This window comes from Rhipicephalus sanguineus, unplaced genomic scaffold (assembly GCF_013339695.2).
Source record: "Rhipicephalus sanguineus isolate Rsan-2018 unplaced genomic scaffold, BIME_Rsan_1.4 Seq6390, whole genome shotgun sequence".
NCBI classification, from domain to species: domain Eukaryota; kingdom Metazoa; phylum Arthropoda; class Arachnida; order Ixodida; family Ixodidae; genus Rhipicephalus; species Rhipicephalus sanguineus.
In genome coordinates this window covers 2,553-20,791 of record NW_023615675.1, presented here as the reverse complement: position 1 = coordinate 20,791, position 18,239 = coordinate 2,553, and the positions used below count along the sequence as shown (strand labels likewise).

At 46.4% G+C, this 18,239-nt stretch overlaps 1 protein-coding gene and 1 long non-coding RNA gene across 2 annotated transcripts; one reads left to right on the top strand and one right to left on the bottom strand.

The window, feature by feature from the left end:
- Positions 1–5,119: 5,119 nt before the first annotated feature.
- Positions 5,120–6,423, bottom strand: LOC125756757 (myb/SANT-like DNA-binding domain-containing protein 3). Its single transcript, XM_049411683.1, has 2 exons — positions 6,153–6,423; positions 5,120–5,214 (listed from the first exon to the last, which is right to left on the bottom strand). The coding sequence occupies exons 1-2, from the start codon at positions 6,421–6,423 to the stop codon at positions 5,120–5,122; spliced, it is 366 nt and encodes a 121-aa protein (XP_049267640.1).
- Positions 6,424–11,325: 4,902 nt separating this feature from the next.
- LOC125756756 (uncharacterized) lies at positions 11,326–13,783 on the top strand. Its single transcript, XR_007414725.1, has 2 exons — positions 11,326–11,543; positions 13,478–13,783. It is a non-coding gene; the product is annotated as an uncharacterized LOC125756756 (long non-coding RNA).
- The last annotated feature ends 4,456 nt before the right edge of the window (positions 13,784–18,239 follow it).

The window sequence follows — 18,239 nt, the reverse complement described above, 5'->3', positions numbered from 1 at the left end:
GTTTCATTTGAATTTTCTTCTTATGCTTCCAGTAATAGTTTCACAAGTATATATTTATTTTGCTTGTTTTTGGAGGTGGGGAAGCCAATTACGAAAAACTACAATGTCAACGGAGATGTCAGTGATGTGCCGATAATGATGATAATAAATTGCCGTGGGAGAGCGCTCGCCACCGTACGGCCGCTTTATAAGGCCGTAAAGTAATGCTATTCATTGTACTCGCCGCTGCGCGCGCAACCTCCGTTCTCCTCCGCTTTTTCTGCACGACGATTGGTCTTTCTTGCGGTTGCTCTTAGAGACGCGCGTATCCTGTGTTTTGCTGGTATTTTTGTAGCGTTAGCTACACTTGCCTAGCCAGAGCAGGTTTCGCGGGGGTCATCATGAGCCGTGCTGCGCATGCGCGCGCGACTCGCCGCTGCTGCTCTGCGCATTCGAGAGGGGTGACGTCGTAGCCATGGCGGCGCGCAGCTATTAGATGCGAAGTATCTTAAAGGGCCCCTCACCAGGTGACATAACGAATTTTAGTTAGACATAGGAAGTTGTTGCGAGACCAATAAAGAACATTATGCTACAAGAATTTTTCTAATCGGTCCGTTAGAAGCTGAGAAAAACAATAATTTGTAGCGGCGCGAAACCATGATGCGAGGAGGCGAGCTGCAAACCCTTGCCGCTCGCCCCGTGTAGCTTCGCAAGCCAAATCCCTTCCCTGCCCTCTTCGGCACGCGAGCAGGAGGATCACATAACGCATACGCATGAACACGTCATGCGCACAAAATGTCACGAGTGCATGACGTGCCCGAACCATCCCGAGCCCCCGAGACGCGAGCGGTGTTGTGGCGGCGTTCGTTGCGCTTCATCTGTGCAAGTTTAAGGTCCCTAGATAAAACAAGTTTTCAAGGTAGCGACACCCTTCCTTTTCCTCCTCGCTTATTTGCCTGGAGCGCCCCCAAGAAGGGTCAAAGCGTGCATAAAAAAGGGAATGTTTGTGTTCAGTTATTACGGCGGATAGAAATATTTATAGCAAATGAAAAGTAAATGAGACGTAGGATAAAAGGTTACTTAGTTGAATATAAGCGGTACAACATAAGAAGAAGCGTGATGTGTGTTACCCAACTGGCAACGTTGTTATAGTTTTATATTTCACACCATTATCCATGGCGTCTCGCATCGTACGTCGTAGTTCGTCCCGGTTCGTCCAGTTCTCCGAATGTGTTTTGCTCGTGAATATGATGTGGCACAGTTAACGTGCTTCTTGCTGGATCCTGTGATCCTGACTGACCACAGGGCAGCACCTTGTTGTGACGAGTGATCATAGCCGCTTGTGCGCACACAGGCAAAAGCCGTGGCCAGACTAGAACGAACGCTTGACTAGCAGCATTGCGATGACAGTTTTTCTGGAAAAAATACATCCATTTTCGCAATCATGGTGCCAGGTAATCGTGGTGCATGTTTATTATCTGGGTGACTACGGAAGAGACCGCGGCACCGCAATGCGGGTGCACGCAACTTAACGACAAGGGGGGGGGGTTCTACCAGTTTGGTGTCCCGAAGTGATGAACATTGCGACGATGTCGTCGCCCTACCATCAGCGGCAAGTACCAGAAACAGACTTAAAAAGCGTTGGCACAGCGTCGCGTTTGAGCCTGTTTACGCCGCGTTCAAGAGCAAGTGACTCGAACTGGTCTGGCATGAAATGTCCCTGAAAGTGCAGCCACTTCAGCTGTATTCAACTGTACGTGCATACGCACAAATATTTGTAACGAATTTCACGTACTAGACGCGCGTTAGACGCGCGTTCTGTAGCGTTTCAACAAAAGGCGACAAATCAACTCGCCTCGCAAAGGCGCGTCTACGGCGTTGCACGGAAGTCCTCGCGTCAAATGTTTTGTAGGCCACACTTCACGGCGTGCCCTATTCCGGATACCACGAGGTATGTTGTAGAGGGACAAACCGCCTTCTGTATTGTTGCTGCAGCCGACAGCACAGTACTTGACATATTCAAAATTCACGGCGAAGCATGTTCGGCCGACTTGGCGTCAACTGGAACGCTCCTCTTCTACAGCTTGTCTTGGATACGATTTCGTCTTTCGTCGCGGCAAGAATCCGACTGGAACCATATGCACATGCGCACTCGTTTTGAACCTTTTGCTTTATAATAAATATCACCACCATCCACTAACAGCATCACGTGCAACGAATTCGCCAATCACAGACGCAAATGATGGAGAAAAGGAGGGGTAGGCGCGAGAGTGAGGAGGAAGGCGCAAAGAGCAATGAGTGTCGCTACCTTGAAAACTTTTTTATCTAGGGACCTTAGCGGCTGCTTGTGGTGTCTAGCCGAAGGCTTAAAACCGACAAAACCGACAAAAGCGAGAAATAATTTATTCCGCCTGTTACGAAAAGTACCTTTATATAGACTAGAACATTTACGGGCAGTGTTCCGCGAAAGTTACAGTAATTTATTGGTGCTTTATTTAATGAAACAAGTGTGAAAACTTCTGTAGCCTCGTTCCCAGGAGCCATACTTACCCAGAAAAGTGGTACTTTCATAAGTGCTCCTTAAGTGAGGTTTTTGAAACTTTCCCCGCACTTAACTCAAACTTATACTTTCCTCATACTTTCATAAGTGTAACTTATCGCGCAGCTTTCGCTGGTTTTCTGATAAAACAAAATGGCTGACTATTCTAACAGTCTCGCCGACTTCGTGGATTTTGCTGGCCGGGTGGAGGAAATTATACAGGATGAAGCGTATCGCTACGCGCCGCCGTTACGGCCAGTTCTCAGGGATCGGCAGAATCCTATAGAGGCATACAACGACGCGGAATTCCTGTCACGGTACCGCTTTTCCAAGCGAGCAGTGATACGCCTACTGGAAATGCTGCCGCTGCACCCAAAGGACGACGAACGTGGTCACCCCGTGCCGCCACTGCTCCAGCTGCTCATCACGCTGCGATTCTACGGCGCCGGAACCTTTCAAGTTGTTACCGGAGACCTTGTTAATGTGTCTCAGGCAAGCGTGTCACGCATCAACGCACGCATATCAAGAATGATAGCCGACGCATTGTTCCCGCAGCTTGTGAGGTTGCCCACGCCAGTGAAGCAGCCGTGGTAATGGAGGATTTTATGCCATGGCGCGTTTCCCTGGTGTGAGCGGCTGCATAGACTGCAGTCATGTGCCCATGAAAAATCCCGGTGGAGAAGACGCCGAGGTCTTTCGGAATCGTAAGGGCTACTTCTCAATCAATGTCCAGGTATGTTTATGACTCTCCCGTTGACGTAAATTAGGGAATACTCGAATGATTATCATGTTTATAAAAGTAGCAGTGCGACGTTGTATGCATAACATAAATTTTACCAATTTTCCCGAGCATTATATCTATTTCAGAGTGAAAAAACATTGCTTCCTATTGCAGGCAATCACAAGGCCTCAGCTTCAATTTTTTGATTTGGTGGCCAGCTGGCCGGGTTCAGCTCACGACAGCCGGATATTTGACAATAGTTTTGGCGAGAGTAGAGGTATGAGAGAGGGACTGTGCCTGGCATCCTACTTGGCGACAAGGGGTATCCCTGCAGATCCTACCTGATGACCCCATTTAGGGACACAGGGACGAAAGGCAGCCCTAAGCACAGGTGAAGTCAAGTTGGAGCAATCGTGGAGCAATACTATTGTGTATACAAATGCCTAAAATGCTAAAAAAATGATTTGTTTAGGTACAACAAGTCTCTCTCACGGACTCGCTGCAGTGTCGAGAGGGCGTTTGGAGTGTGGAAGCGAAGGTTTCCATGCCTCGACATGACACTTCAGATAAAAACATCATCAGTTCTCATCATCATAACAGCTTGTGCCGCACTGCACAACTTCGGCCACCTCCTGAGAGAACCCGTCCCACCTCCACCACAAAGCCAGGTCATTCTTGAGAGCAGTTCACCGGTTACCATCTCATCTGCTCCGCCACCCCCAGCAGCCATGCCACTTGTGCCAGACACAGCAGGCGGATTCAGGATGAGGGAGCGCATAGTCGCGCTGTATTTCACTTAAACGAAATGAAACAACATAACAGGGCTGTGACTTTATTCATACTGTTTTTTAATAATGTCTAGCTGAAGCTTTAGCATTTGTGCCTTGGCCTTCTGATTCGCCATTTTTGACCGAAAAAGCTCCATTGTCTCACAGTGTTGCGCTCTTTTTTGTTTGTGCTCGATCCGCATGAACTTCAACCTCAATAAATGCTCTCGTTTCTTTTGCTCGCGGTCCTCTTTGATCGCATCCAGGCGGGCACCCAGTTCGATTGAGACAGCCGTTTGCCTCTGGCTGCCGCTGGTTGAAGTGCGTTTTGTGCCAGCTGGCACAGCGGCGCTAGCAGTTGCAGCTGAAGCGGCTCCGGAAGTTGTTGTGGGTGCTCCAGCTACAGCCTCTGATAAGCTTGCACCACCGCCATAGCACGGTTTGCTCATTGCAGCATCCTGTACTTGGCCATGGGGACGTGAATGAATTGGTGATGACTCTTTCAGCGGACTGCTAGGCTCTTCCCATGAATAGGAGTCAGTTGCCCCGTCGTACATGTCTTGACAACCTGCGGAAAGAGTTCATATGGTCACACTGCTTGCCGATTCCTGCATAGCTACACCAAAGGTGTCGCATTGTTCTGAACCCCATGCTGTGTATGTACACTCTACAGCCATGTAGTACCTAAAGTGCCCATTGTAACCATTTTATTTTTAAAAAATGTCACGTGGTGCAATCTACCTATATCTTCAAGGTTTGATGTTGCTTTGTTCACTCGTCACATTGAGATGCTCAATTACATGAGCCAGTAGAGGGTGGCAGCACCGAAGCCTCACAAACACACTGTTCAGAAAACGGCTAAAATACTGGACTCTGAAAATGCGTACGTGAAAGTTGTAGCGTAATAAACGAAACACATTTGTGTTACAAAAAAGTGAACTTAACAGACCTAAAACATGGGCAATGAAAGAAATGCGAAGGAGCCATACCACCGGACTCTTCCAGAGGCGTGTCTTGGGTCTGCGACAGCAGTGCAGCGACAGAAGGTGTGCACAGCTGGATCGAGGACTGCGATCCCCCGGGCATAGCATCATGCCGGCTGCGGTCGCTGTCTTAGGGGTTGGGCAGACGAACAGCCATGTGTGAAGCGATGTCTCCTACGCGCTGCAGCTCGTCGGTCATTTCGCTTGACGGTGGTGTTCCGCCACCTGAAATGCAAAAAAAAAAAATCAAAGAATCGAATTGAGTGAGACTTCAAAAGAAAGTTTATTTAAATGCCAAGCATTTCTTAGCGAACTTCGGCGACTTTGAGCGTATCTATCTATCTATCTATATAGCCGCCTACGACTTTGCGCTCTCCTGGCCGTATAGTTAATGGGATTTATACCAAAATTGGTATGGCATAACACGACTGTATGACAAACATGAATGACTGGTCATATCATGAAAATCATGAATAACTTGTTATGAAAACCATGATTTACACGCCATGGCCATAGTGCTTCTGAGGCCGTTTTCTTAACTTGATATATTCAAAAATTGCTACGATGAGACATTTCTCTATGACCAACACAAATGACAGGTGGTAATATTTAAATCATAACCTGCATGTCATGTAGAATATGTCATGTAGAACATGTGAATGATGACATGCATATTATATACATCATTATGTGCTTCTTGCTGACTGCTTCGCATTACATCGATTCCCACAGTGCGTGGGAGCTGCCGGTTTTTTTCAAGCACAGCATAATGAGCAAACGTTAAACGAACGCACAAGACGCACGAAAGGAATGTGCAAACGCAGCGATGCATATAGTGCTCAGCAGATTTACTACCGCAACTTGCTCTCTTTCTTGTACCTAGCACTAGTGGAAGAAAACGCAACCATGATTGCAGACGCTGTGAGAAAAGTAAGGAGCGCGAGCGCTGCCTATTTTCGCGAGTTCAGCCGAGGCTGGACTTCAGAGACGCGCTGGCGTTCCTTCTTATTACCTAAAGACAATGAATGCTACCTAAAGAGAAGGAGTGCGTCTCTAAAGTCAAGCTGCGCTTCAAGTCATCGCGGTAAATTTGCGAACGCTGCACAATGCCCTAATGCAGGATGTGTCACTAATATCGTAATATCAATCAGACCAATGCTTACCTGTCGCGAACCGTTCCCGCATGTCTTCAGCGTTCCTCCTTCGCCACTTGTCTTTCATGTTTTCCCAACATTTCTTGAGCTGGGTCCATTTACGTGGCGTGACGTTGTGGCGGCTGTTAAACTCATCTTCAATCTTTTTCCAGGAGTCGCGCTTCCGACTCGCGGACGCCGCGTCGGTCCTCTTGTTTTCGACGACGCTGCGGTGGCGTGAGAGCAGGTCCAACAACACAGCGCGTTCTTCCTCGGAGAAGTTGATTTTTTTCTTCTCCATCGTCAAGACAAAGAAAAAATATTGCACACACACACCGTGAAGAAATGCTTAACGTCCCCGAAGCACAGCGAAACTGTAAGCCACCGTACGTAGCGAACACAACATAACTGTTGCGACGGGGAGAGGTAACAGCTGACTGGGGTATCACTGGGCTATAACTGGGGGTCCCTATAGGCCATTGTGGCCAGATAAGTCCGAAAAAAAAGCGCAAAAATATAAATACCTGTTTTCTTTACTCAGCACTGTGTGCATGTTATCACTGAATCTTTTCTTTCCACATTATTTCGATGCAAAAGTTAATAATTTGCAAATAAATAGATCGTACACGTCAATAATTGACGTAGCCTCAACACCATGCGACATACTTGTCCCGAAAAGTGCTACTTCGGAAAGTAATACTTAAGTGTCGTTCAAGAAACACTTTTCTGAAACTTTCCTTATACTTGCACTTTTCTTACACTTACTGTACCTCCACTTAAGTATCGTTTGTGAATACGGCCCTGAATGTTCTCGATGTTCGATAACGTTCTCGAGTGCAGTGAGCCTGAACACCGACTGCAAAGCTAGCGCAAACAGTGAAGATTCACCAAATGTCGAAGTAAATGGCATCTCCCACGATGTCACTGCGCTAATGCAACTATGTTTACAGATCCGGACTTAGCGAACACGCCCGGGCGTGACACGAAAAGAGACCGATGAAGCCATGAAGAGAGTTCGCGAGCACATGGCAACATTCGCCGTACGTTTCATTAGTTACACCGCTAACCGCGCAGTTGATCCATACCTGTCGATGACTCGAAATCACTTCTAATATCCTCTTGAAGAAACACACACACACAATGCCGTTCTGCCGAGCGTAACACGGCACAGAGGCTAAAAGATTGGTCACTTCTCAACACACGCTAGCAACGCGCCGGACGGTCTGGAAGGGACATGGCCGCCGCCACCCAATGTTGCCCGCGTGCAGCCTACCTTTTGCGGTACTCTGATTTTCCAGTGACTCTAGGAACAGTTGGCTCGGAGCGCCCCCACGAAATTGCGGCCATAGGTAGCAACAGCCCCCCGTGCGCAGGCCGTAAAGGAAGGAGCGAGCGCGCGCCTCCAGACCGGCCGTGACAGAAGTTACTGGCCTGAAGCATTTTTTTTTTTTCGTGAGGCAACCCACGCCGTCACCGTGTGTTACAACTAGGGCTCCATGTTTTCGAAGTTTATTTTTCTTGAAATTCGGAGGGTATTTTTCGGAAATTTTTTTTGCGGTAATTCGGCGTTTATCAAAGTTTATTTCTCGCAAATTCCCACTTTTCCGAAATTCGGAGTTTAATTGTGCATTATTCTCAATACTCCAAAATCTTAGATCAAATGATATTTGAACACGAAAACACAAGAACACACGAAGCGTATTTTAGTTGTCTGGAAGTTTTGAACACACAAATACACAGGCACATGAGCACAAATACTTGAATACAAAACACCTACGTTTAGCTTGTTGTAATAGACGCAAGCATACTTTACGCGGTTGCTGTCACATATGGAAGCGCGCTCCTTTCGATAGATGATTCTCAGCTTTGAAAGTGACCTTTACGTTTGCGTAAAACACTGAGAGAGCCAGAAGACTCATCGCGCAGCGAGAAAGCACTGGCCACTGGACTGTGTGAAGCCTAGAAAACGGCAGGGGTTCAACAATGTTACTGATTTCATAGCTCTGAGAGTTCGTAAAATCACTCATGAGCTGGCTAATGTCGTCAGTTTCAAGAAACACTATAGCTTAAAAATAGGCGCATATCCGAACCTATCCAAACCCGCTGTTAATTAACAAGATTTCTCCGGAGTTCTCTACTCCTAAAACATGCGATAAATGCCCCGCATCTCATTCATATGCTCTGGCGTTGCCCCGCGTTACGAAGCGAAAAGGACAACACTGAAGAACGGTGGGACGCAGCTCTGCGCAGTCCACCATTAGAGGGCCAGTTATGGGCAGTCCAACGGGCCCACGAAGCGGCCGAAAGGCTAGGTCTTTCGGTCCCAACGTGGAGCGGCCCGCTTCGGGCTAGGAAACTAGCGCGACTTATCGGACCTTAATAAAGTTCTTTCATCCATCCATTCATGTTTCGAACACGCCTATTTGAACACTGTAGCAGAACGATTCACTCACCGCAAGGGTTCCCCTCAGTTGTCTGTCTCCACTTTTCAGCGACAGCAGCCTATAGTATCCTTGAAAATCTGCGACAGTCGTTGAGCGGTCATTCTCGTCAAGGAGGTCCAACAGACTTGCGACATCTGATGTGAAGACCTCAGATGGGTCACGCCATTGACGGAGGCGTGACCTATCAGTGCGATGGTTGCGGTCTACGAGATATTGTTGACGTCAGTCAGTCAAGAACTTTATTGATAGGTCCTGACGATAGGACGCCCGAGTAGGCACCCTGAAGTAGGCTGTTGACACGGCAGCTGGGCACCTTCCAGAGAGAGGGCTCACTCTATCCAGTGCCAAATGCGAGTACATTGTTGTCACGAATAGGAAAATTCTAAAAGCTCGGGAACATTGGCAACACAGACACTTTCCCTGCAGAGGAAGCCATAAGCGTTCCATGCTTCTGGTGGCGTGACTAGTCCGAGGAATGCCATCAACATAGAACAGAACAATTACAGGGAGTTCTACACCTCCGGAAACGCAGAAATGTCCAACGCACAAGCTAAGAGGCATCAAAGGGCACTAACTAAAACGCATGATCCTGACCCTAGTCATACCCTTTGTCACGCATCATTATTCGTGCACAGAAATTACCACGATGCAGGAATCCAAGCTTAAAAAATCCAAGCAATACAGGCCGTCATTTACTGATGTGGTACAGATAGCCAAGCCACCTGTCGAGCCATCGCGACTTCTGACATTCCACCAGACACGCATTAAAATACGCGTGCACACAAGGGCGGGGGGGGGGGGGGGGGGGGGGGGGGGTGGTAGTGGGCATGCGTACAAGCAAGGTTCCCCCATGAAGGGGTGCAATTCTCACCGCAGCACCTGCCCCCCCCCCCCCCCCCTGGTCGATTTCGAAAGAACGCCAGCTTCGCAGTTGATGCAGAAATTAAAATGGAAGCGATGGCGTGCTTCCCGCAACGGCGGGCCTTTGGTCTCCGGCTTTCCGCAGGTAAAAAATAGGAAGTAAATAGCTCTTGGAATGCAACATCAGTGGTCCTCGACCGCCATTAGCGTCAAAAATCTGCATAGCCATGCACCTTGAAGGGACTGGACTGAGTAAAGGTATGGGGCAGACTTGGCACTCCCCTCCAGCCCCCTTCGTGCGTACGCCTGTGTTAGCCACTGCGCATTCGTCATACGCTATCCTAACTCTTGGCTATGCACGTTACATTTCGCGAACAGCGTATCGTATACAAGCAACGCGCTACGAACCCTACTCCAAAGCTGCCTATTGGATTAAATCCTAATCCGCAGCATTCCATGACGCAACGTGAAGCGGCCCGAGTGAGACGTACGCAAACACTCGATCTACACTAACCCCTCCCCCACATTCAGCACTAAAGTATGCACACAAAGCTACGTAGAGTAGGTCTCCCACCTGTGTTACACGCGGTGGCTTCGCGGATAACGTCCACGTCCTGTGTGGTCATGCAGTCGTGCGTGGGGTCCTCAGGCACACACCAAGCTTGTTGTAGTACACGAAGACCTGCTGCCCTGAGTGACTGGCTGGCCCGAGACATATCACGAAGGCACTTCTCGACCACTGAATTCAAACTTCTGGGCCTGTCTAACAACTAGTCCTCGCTCTTTTTATTGGACCTAGACTGGGGTTTGTTTTGAATAAAGTTTTCTTTTTTCCCTTCTCCACGGCAGCAACGGTCGACGATTCCTGGACAAGGTTGCGCTGGTGCGCAGGCTGTCTTGTCTCCGTGCGGTGAGCATTCGCGTTATATTTAGTGGCAGGAAAGGTACTACATACGCCGCAAGTGGAAGCAAAGTCACATGAAGTGCGAAGTCTGGCGTATTCTGCACACTTTGTTTGATACTGCCGAAAGTGCCGTCTGATTCGTATCGTCTGCCATCCAGTATCCTAATACACCACTCCACTAGCTTCTGTTCTGCATTATACCCGTTTGCGCTAGCGCAAGCCTGCATGAAGTATAAGCATTAAAAATGTGTAAAAATAGCTCTATACTCGCGGACAACTTTTCTTGGCATTGAAGCGAAGGCTACAGAGCCACAATGCACGTATCCTACCGCTAATGAATGTAGTCCCGCAATTGCGTCCGTATTTTCTGCGTGAGATATATAAAATGCTCCTTCATTTTCTACATGTAGCTTTTTGTGACGGAACGCAGCGCACACAAGCGAGATATCTGCATTTCTTTTACTTTAAACGTTGTCACTTTGCGTTTTTGCGTGCGTGAAAAAGTCGCGCCTTTTGCCCGTACCTTAGACGCTAAGCAGCGTTTGCGTCGAAGTGCAACGCTAGCCATCACACTCCACGGCGTTACGAGACGCGCGCCAAACCGGACTACTTCGCGTAGCATTACATGCGCAGACGCTCCGCCCCCGTAGCTTTCCCTTCAGTGCCAAGAAAAGTTGTCGGCGAGTATAGTATATGTCGGTTTGTCACAAACCGTAGGCACGGCGTTCCGTGCCCATCCGGTGTGGAAAGTGATCTCGCCTGGCAACCTTTCCAACATGGCTGCGCCCGTGGAAATTTCGCACATGCGTTTCGCCGGAGTCTGGGCTCTCTCGCGAACAATGGATGACGTCACTTCTACGTCACTCACGTGTGACGTCACTTGAAGACTTTTTTTCCCTAAGTTAGTTTTGACTTTTCCCCGTGTCGCCACGGAGTGCCTAGTATGTCACGTGCTTGATGAATTTCGTCCCTAATGTCCTAGTGTCATCTTCAGTCTTCACCTCCGCCGGCGCTGTCTCCGCGCACGTGTCACGAAGTGTCGTCGGTGTCGTCAAGTAGCCGCAAAAGTCAATACTCCCATGAAATGCGACGTTTGTGGCGTTGGCCTGTCTTCACTGGAAAAATATGGGGAGCATTAAGGTAGGGAGCACCACATCGCAGCGCACAAATTCGCCGCCGAATACGTGCAGCAGGCGTTCCACAAAGATAAAGGTGAGTACCCATCCTGTTTTCAGTTTATAGTTGTTGGAAAAGACAGTGTCAGTGCATTTTTATCATCTTTTGTGGTGAGGCTGTACAGCACATGACTGCTTCCACGTGCATTCACTCTGCCAGCTAGTTATAATTCGCATGTGCTTGTCGCGTAGAAAAAAAAAAAGAAAACAAGTATGCACAGAGGCACTAATTTTCACAATTTTGCTCGATCACGCTGAAAGTACTGCCGCTTGCGTCGCTTTTTTGTTTTCCCTCTAAAAACAAAGCAGAGCAAATATGTCCGGTGGATACATGATGTGTTGAAACAGGTGAGCGCACAAGACAGGGACAGTGAAAACGACACATAGAGCGCTACTTCCAACTAACATTTAATGCACTACACTCATCACGTGGTAACATCGAGTGCTTCAGAACAAGACTATCAAAAAAAAAATTTAATTTTTTTTCTTCCTTACGCTTTTTTTTTTCTCGCTAAAGATTACAGGTGGTAACGTGCCCATGGAAACAGGGCGACAAAGCGAAAAAACCCTTGATACCATACAGAAGTTTTTGACCGAGCTCATGAATGCGTTATCAACGGCAAAAACGGCTGTGTGATAAATGCGACATGAGATGAACATGGGTTTTAACAAAAAGCGGGTCATCCAAATGAAGAAACAATGATGCGGCTGAACAAAGGAGGCTATAAAAAGGTATTAAAAATGGCCTTGAAAAGGTTAACACTTAAAAAGTGAGAACAACAATAAAAGTTTTGCAAAAACGCAGACTCTTTCTTCGAGAGTGACACAGAGGGCATGCTGACACAGCTGGGTCCGAGCTGTTCTGCACATGATGCATCATATATTTCTCGAGCTATGACAGCCTGGTCAAGAAAGGGGGTACAACCGCAAGCTGCACAGTGTAAGGCCATGTTGCTGTCAGACTTTTAAATTGTTGGCGTGTTCACGCATGCGATCGTTAATACATTGGCCAGTTTGGCCGGTGTAAACACATCCACAAGAGAGCGGAATCTTATACACGATGCCGCATTTGCAAGACAAAAAACCGTGTGGTGTGCTTCTTGCAGCATGTCAGACCTTTCACTGTTCACGTTTACACGCTTGCACAGGCCTCCAAAGTTTGTTGTGGGCGGTAAACACTACACTGACTCCTGCACACCCTGCAGCCTTCTTAATCCTATGTGACACTTGGTGCACGTATGGGATAACAGCAGTTTTTGTCCCATCTCTGTTTTTTGGAGGCACATCACTGGTTTTCTTGAGTCTGTGCAACAAGGTCTCCGCAAGGTCACACAAAACTCTGAAAAACGTGTGCTCTCGAAGAAAGATTTTGTGTTTTTGCAAAACCTGTTGACTTTTATTGTTCTTACTTTTTAAGTTTTAACCTTTTAAAGGCTTTTTTTAATACCTTTTGATGACCTCCGCTGTTAAGCCGTATACTTCGTTTCTTCATTTGTATGACCCATTTTTGTTAAAACCCATGTTCATCTCATGTCACATTTATCACCCAGTCGTTTTTGCCGTTGATAGCACATTCGTAAGCTCGGTCAAAAACTTATGCTTCAGAAGTTTTTCAGAAAGAATATCAGTGCACTGAATGAGATGAAGGGTAACTGAAGGACTTAATTTATTTTGTGAAGCAGAGAGAGTGAGGGAGCAAAATAAAACATTTGACATTAATCTATCAGGGGCGTAGCCAGAAATTTTTTTCAGGGGGGGTTCAACCATACTTTATGTATGTTCGTGCGTGCGTTTGTATGTGTGCGTGCCTATATACGCAAGCAAAATTGAAAAAATTTCGGGGGGGGGGGGGGGTTTGAACCCCCCAACCCCCCCCCTTGGCTACGCCCCTGTAATCTATGTCTAAGGCCTTGGAACTATTTTCGTTGGTTTAATGTCTCTCTCTGATACTATGTTGTATTTGTATTACAGAATTCAGTGAATGGAAAGCTCAGGAAGAGGCGAACTGTTGGTTTGTTCTTCACACGGCTCCCAAAAAGCTGGCCAGTGGGGAAACGAGGAGCCACTACTACTCTAATAGATCAGGAGTGGCTAGGCCAAAGGAAGGTCATGGTAATCGTCGAGAAAAAAGTCAGGGTACCTGCAAGTCCGGTAAGATATGTCTTTCATTTATTACTGTGACGAAGAAGGAGAACACTCAGAGCCCGGCACCTGAAGATATCACCATAAATGTAAGGTACCAAAGAAAGCATTATGGCCATGAAGCAGAAATTCAGCACTTGAGGATGAGTGACAAAGAAAAGGCCAACGGGGTTAACCAACGTAGCAGAGGACCTGGAGCGTGGTGTGCCCATGAAAACCATATTGAATAATATAAGAACATCTGTTGGGGGCATGTAAGCTGAGGCCAGCACATTTGGCAGAACGCATAACTCTGCATAATATCAAACGGCAGTTTCACATTGCTGCTCCTGAACAGTGTCACACCAATGATGCTGTCAGTGTAGATATGTGGGTGAAAGCAATGTAAGACAAAGGTGAAACACTTGTCTGTCTGTATAAGGCACAAGGTGCAGTGGACCCAACTGGTACTTTTGGTGCAACAGATTTTGCCCTTGCTTTGATGACAGAGCCACAAAAAGAGCTGTTAGAAGAATTGGGCACGGGCACTGTGTGTCTTGACTCAACACATGGAACTACAGGGTAACAGTTTGAGCTGACCACTCTTCTAGTGCTAGATGAAGTGGGATAAGGTATACCTATAGCCTATTTCATCTGCAACAGGATGAATGAGGAAAACTTGGCAGCTTTTTCAGGTCTCTTGAGTGTGCCATCAACGAAAAAGTGGCTGCTAAGACATTTATGTCTGATGACGCCTCACAATTTTACAAGGCATGGTCGTCAGTTATGGGTGTCCCTCAGCAGAAACTTCTCTGCACCTGGCATGTGGATAGGAATTGGCAGAAGAAGATACGAGTTTGTAGAAAAACAACTGAGGCCAGACGTGTACCACAACGTGCGACTCCTTTTAGAGTTCCTTGACCAGCAAGAATTTGAAAAGTATCTTCAATCATTCCTTGACACTGAGGAAGAAAAACTGAGGGATTTTCTGAAGTACTTCAAGGACAACTATGCAGTTAGACCTTAAGAGCGGGCCTACTGCTTTAGGACGAGGGCAGGTATCAACACCAACATGCACCCTGAGAGCATGCACAGGACGATGAAGCACAGCATGCTGGAGGGAAAGAAGGATAAGCGTGTTGATAAACTAATGTCTGCACTCATGGACTTGACATATCATTTTTTGATGAAGAGGGCAATCCAGATGATCAAAGGGCAAGAAGTTGAGTGCAGTTGAAAGGTACCACAGATCTGGCACTGAAATGGCAGGTTGTGCCAAATTAAACGAAGACGGCACGTGGACTGTGCCATCTCAGTCTACTAAAGGGCACTCTTATACGGTGACAAAAGTCGGGGATGCTGCTTGCTGTCCCTTGAGATGCAATGAATGTGCAGTGTGTGCGCACCTGATACACTTCAAAGTGTGCAAGCACATTCACTGTGTGGTCATTGATAACACATTGTCAAGCACTGACAATAACGACTATGAGAGCCCACCTGAAACAGTAACTGAAACGAGTCGGGCATTGCACATAGTGCAAAGCATTGCAAAGCTGGAGGCGGCCACAACAGTGCCGAGCCAAAAGTCATGGATCGATCTCGGCCGCGGCGGTCACATTTCGGTGGAGGCGAAATGGTAGAAGCCCGTGTACGTACGATGGCAGTGCACGTTAAAGAACACCAGATGGTCTATAGAACACCAGCTGGTCAAAATTTCTGGAGCCCTCGACTACAGCGTGCCTCTACCTACCTCGTGGTTTTGGCACGTAAAACCCCAGAAATTATTATTATTATTGCCAATGATGACCACATGCCTCAACAAATATGAAAAGTACTATGTGTTGATGTTGGCACTGGACCGAGGTTTCCACTAAATATAAAATTTAAGTCACTCATATGTCTCATCTGCTCTATCTGACACAACTGCTGCTGTAATTAATAATTGACTGGAATGCAAAGTGTTCGATTGGTGAATGTGCTGACCTGCCCATTTCTCACTTATGATTTCTCATTTCAGATATTGTATTGCTGATTGTAGAGGTGTTAAATGACATTGATTTCCCAAAGCTATGGAGGAACCAAACCAGCATTTTAATAAAGCCTTATTGTCAAAGCTTAACCTGGTTGTGTCTTCCTGTGTTGATAATGCACACTTGTGCATGCGGTTTCTGCGCTACATTCATTACAGTAATGCAATGCAGTTTCATTTCAAGCCACGAGGACAGAGTCAGAATCGATTTAGATCTGTTTCTTTCTTTATGAATGCTTAGATTATTATTGTTGTTGTTATTATTATTATTGCAGCGGTATTTGCACACGTTTTCTGGCTACGGCGCGAACCCTTTATTACAGAGGAGAGCTCGATCAACATCGACATCGTCTGCAATGGCGGATTGTTTATTTGCAATTTGCAGCGTTTGCGCGATGTAAATTGTTCTTTCGCTAGTTTCTTGTACGCGGTAATGTTAACATTAACGCTCGCTATCGAGTTTAGGGTATGTCTTCTCACACGTGAAGGTGTGGTGCCTTTTTCACCCGTGGATATTCGTACTCGACTCCGCTCGCCCACCACTGCAGGTGAGGTCATTGGTAAGATACACGTTCCGATGCAACTTCCAATTCAACATTGTGCTTTGTATGAGTGTCATGCTCTGCGCTTTCGATAGGTATCGAGCTCTTTGATCGTTAACTTGCGCTAGATGTGATATCGAGCCAGTCGAGCTCTGAAAATCATTTCCGATGATCGGGACACGATCGTGAACGTGCATGAACGCGCGGGTACCACACAAAATATAAGCTAAAGCTGTGCAGCAAATTCAGATGTACTAGGTATTGCCGCGAACAAATATTGCTTTGCTAATGGGCGTCGATGACTGCCCAGCCCCCCCCCCCCTCTTTTTTTTTTGTACATACATGTAAACCGTGATTTCAATTTGACAGCTTTGCTTTGAAGGCGCTTTTAGTGCTATAATGGAAGCGATAGCTTGCTTTTGATGACCTCTACACTGTCAGTGCTTCAGGACATTGCATTATTGATAAGACAGAATTGTTCACGTCCACAACCCCTCGCAACGTAAAGCTTTTGAAAATTCTTGCGCTACACTTGCTCGTTTTCACGAAAGGGGGTGTTTTTGGAAGAGTTCAAGCACCCTTGACCTAAAGACGCTGATTTCTTATCAGTGCTAGAGTTACTGACTACGCTACCTAAAGGTAGCATATGCAGTAACTAATCAGTGCCTGCCAGCAGCGCACCAATTGAGGGTGTGTTCTGTATAACTTCGGGCAAAAAAAAAAGAGAAAAAAAAATCAGAACTAAACTCACAGTAGAACTTGCTACACTGAGCTGCAAGTCGGGTTGAACTTTCGATTCAAGTGCGAGCTTTCATTCGACTACATTAAACCCTTTCAGACGCGATCTATGAAGACTGCCTGTAATTCGTCAGAGTTGCACATTATCTCAAGGACTCGACGTTGCAACAAAAATATTGTCATGTATGTGCTTTATAGTAACTAATCTTGATTAAACTGCAATTGCATTGAACCTGAAGTCATTCATGTTCTGCTTTTTGCAAAAATAGAATGAAATCTCAGGCTAGAAATATAGTACTAATTTTTCTTTTTTTGGTTATGATCATTTCGAGCAAAGATAAATTATACTTTTAGGTGACTTGGAAAAAGCGGAACATCAAACATGGTAGTGCCTTTCTGCTAATAGTCAATATTTAACAGTACACTGCAAAATGAAGTTGAAAACAGATCTATTATACAGGAGGTTCAATTTTATCCACTCTTAATGTATCTTGTTCTTTCTTAGCCACTAGTCAACACGACTAGCAAAAACGTGATGTAGACAGTTGTATACAAAGCGTCTCAAACAGTTATAGAAAGAATGGTGTGCTAAAAGCTGCAGCAAGACAGAGTACGACTTTGCGAAACTGCAGTCGTAAGTGCTGCCGCTTTAGGTTTACAGGTTGATCCATCCACGGCTTGGATGTAGACCATACTTAGAAACTAACTCGGATGATACCGTTGTCACATGCTGATCGCAATTAAACCCAATCAGGGTCAAATTTCTCAACAGTGATTGACTCGTTTCTGCAACTTGCATACAGTAAATAATCACAGTAGACAAATTCTACCCGGTCAGGTCCCATCGTGATCAAAATTGACAGTATGACATCCATAATACATATTTGTCTGGGAGGCCAACTTTTGGATATACAGGTCTTACTAGAAAAGAAAAACTAGATACATTGTTCGATAGCAGCCTATTAACATGTTGGCTCACGCACTTTTTCAAGCACATTCAAGACGTGGCATGAAACTCTTGCTAAACTCTTCTCACTCAGTTTGTACCAATCAGCTTATTTGCCATGTTATATACAAACAGATGCGGTCACCTATAGTGCACACTATGGACTCACTTTCTTGAGCTAAATTTTCGTGACGTACAGCCTGACACTTAGAAACACCATGTGGCTCTCTTGTTTGCAGTTCATCCGCCTTGGTGCAGTTGGCCTGCCTTGCAAACTCATAAACGGCATTGTGTGTTGCTGCCATGTCTTCCGTTACTTTCTCTCAGTAGCATGAACGAACTATCTGCACCCGTTTT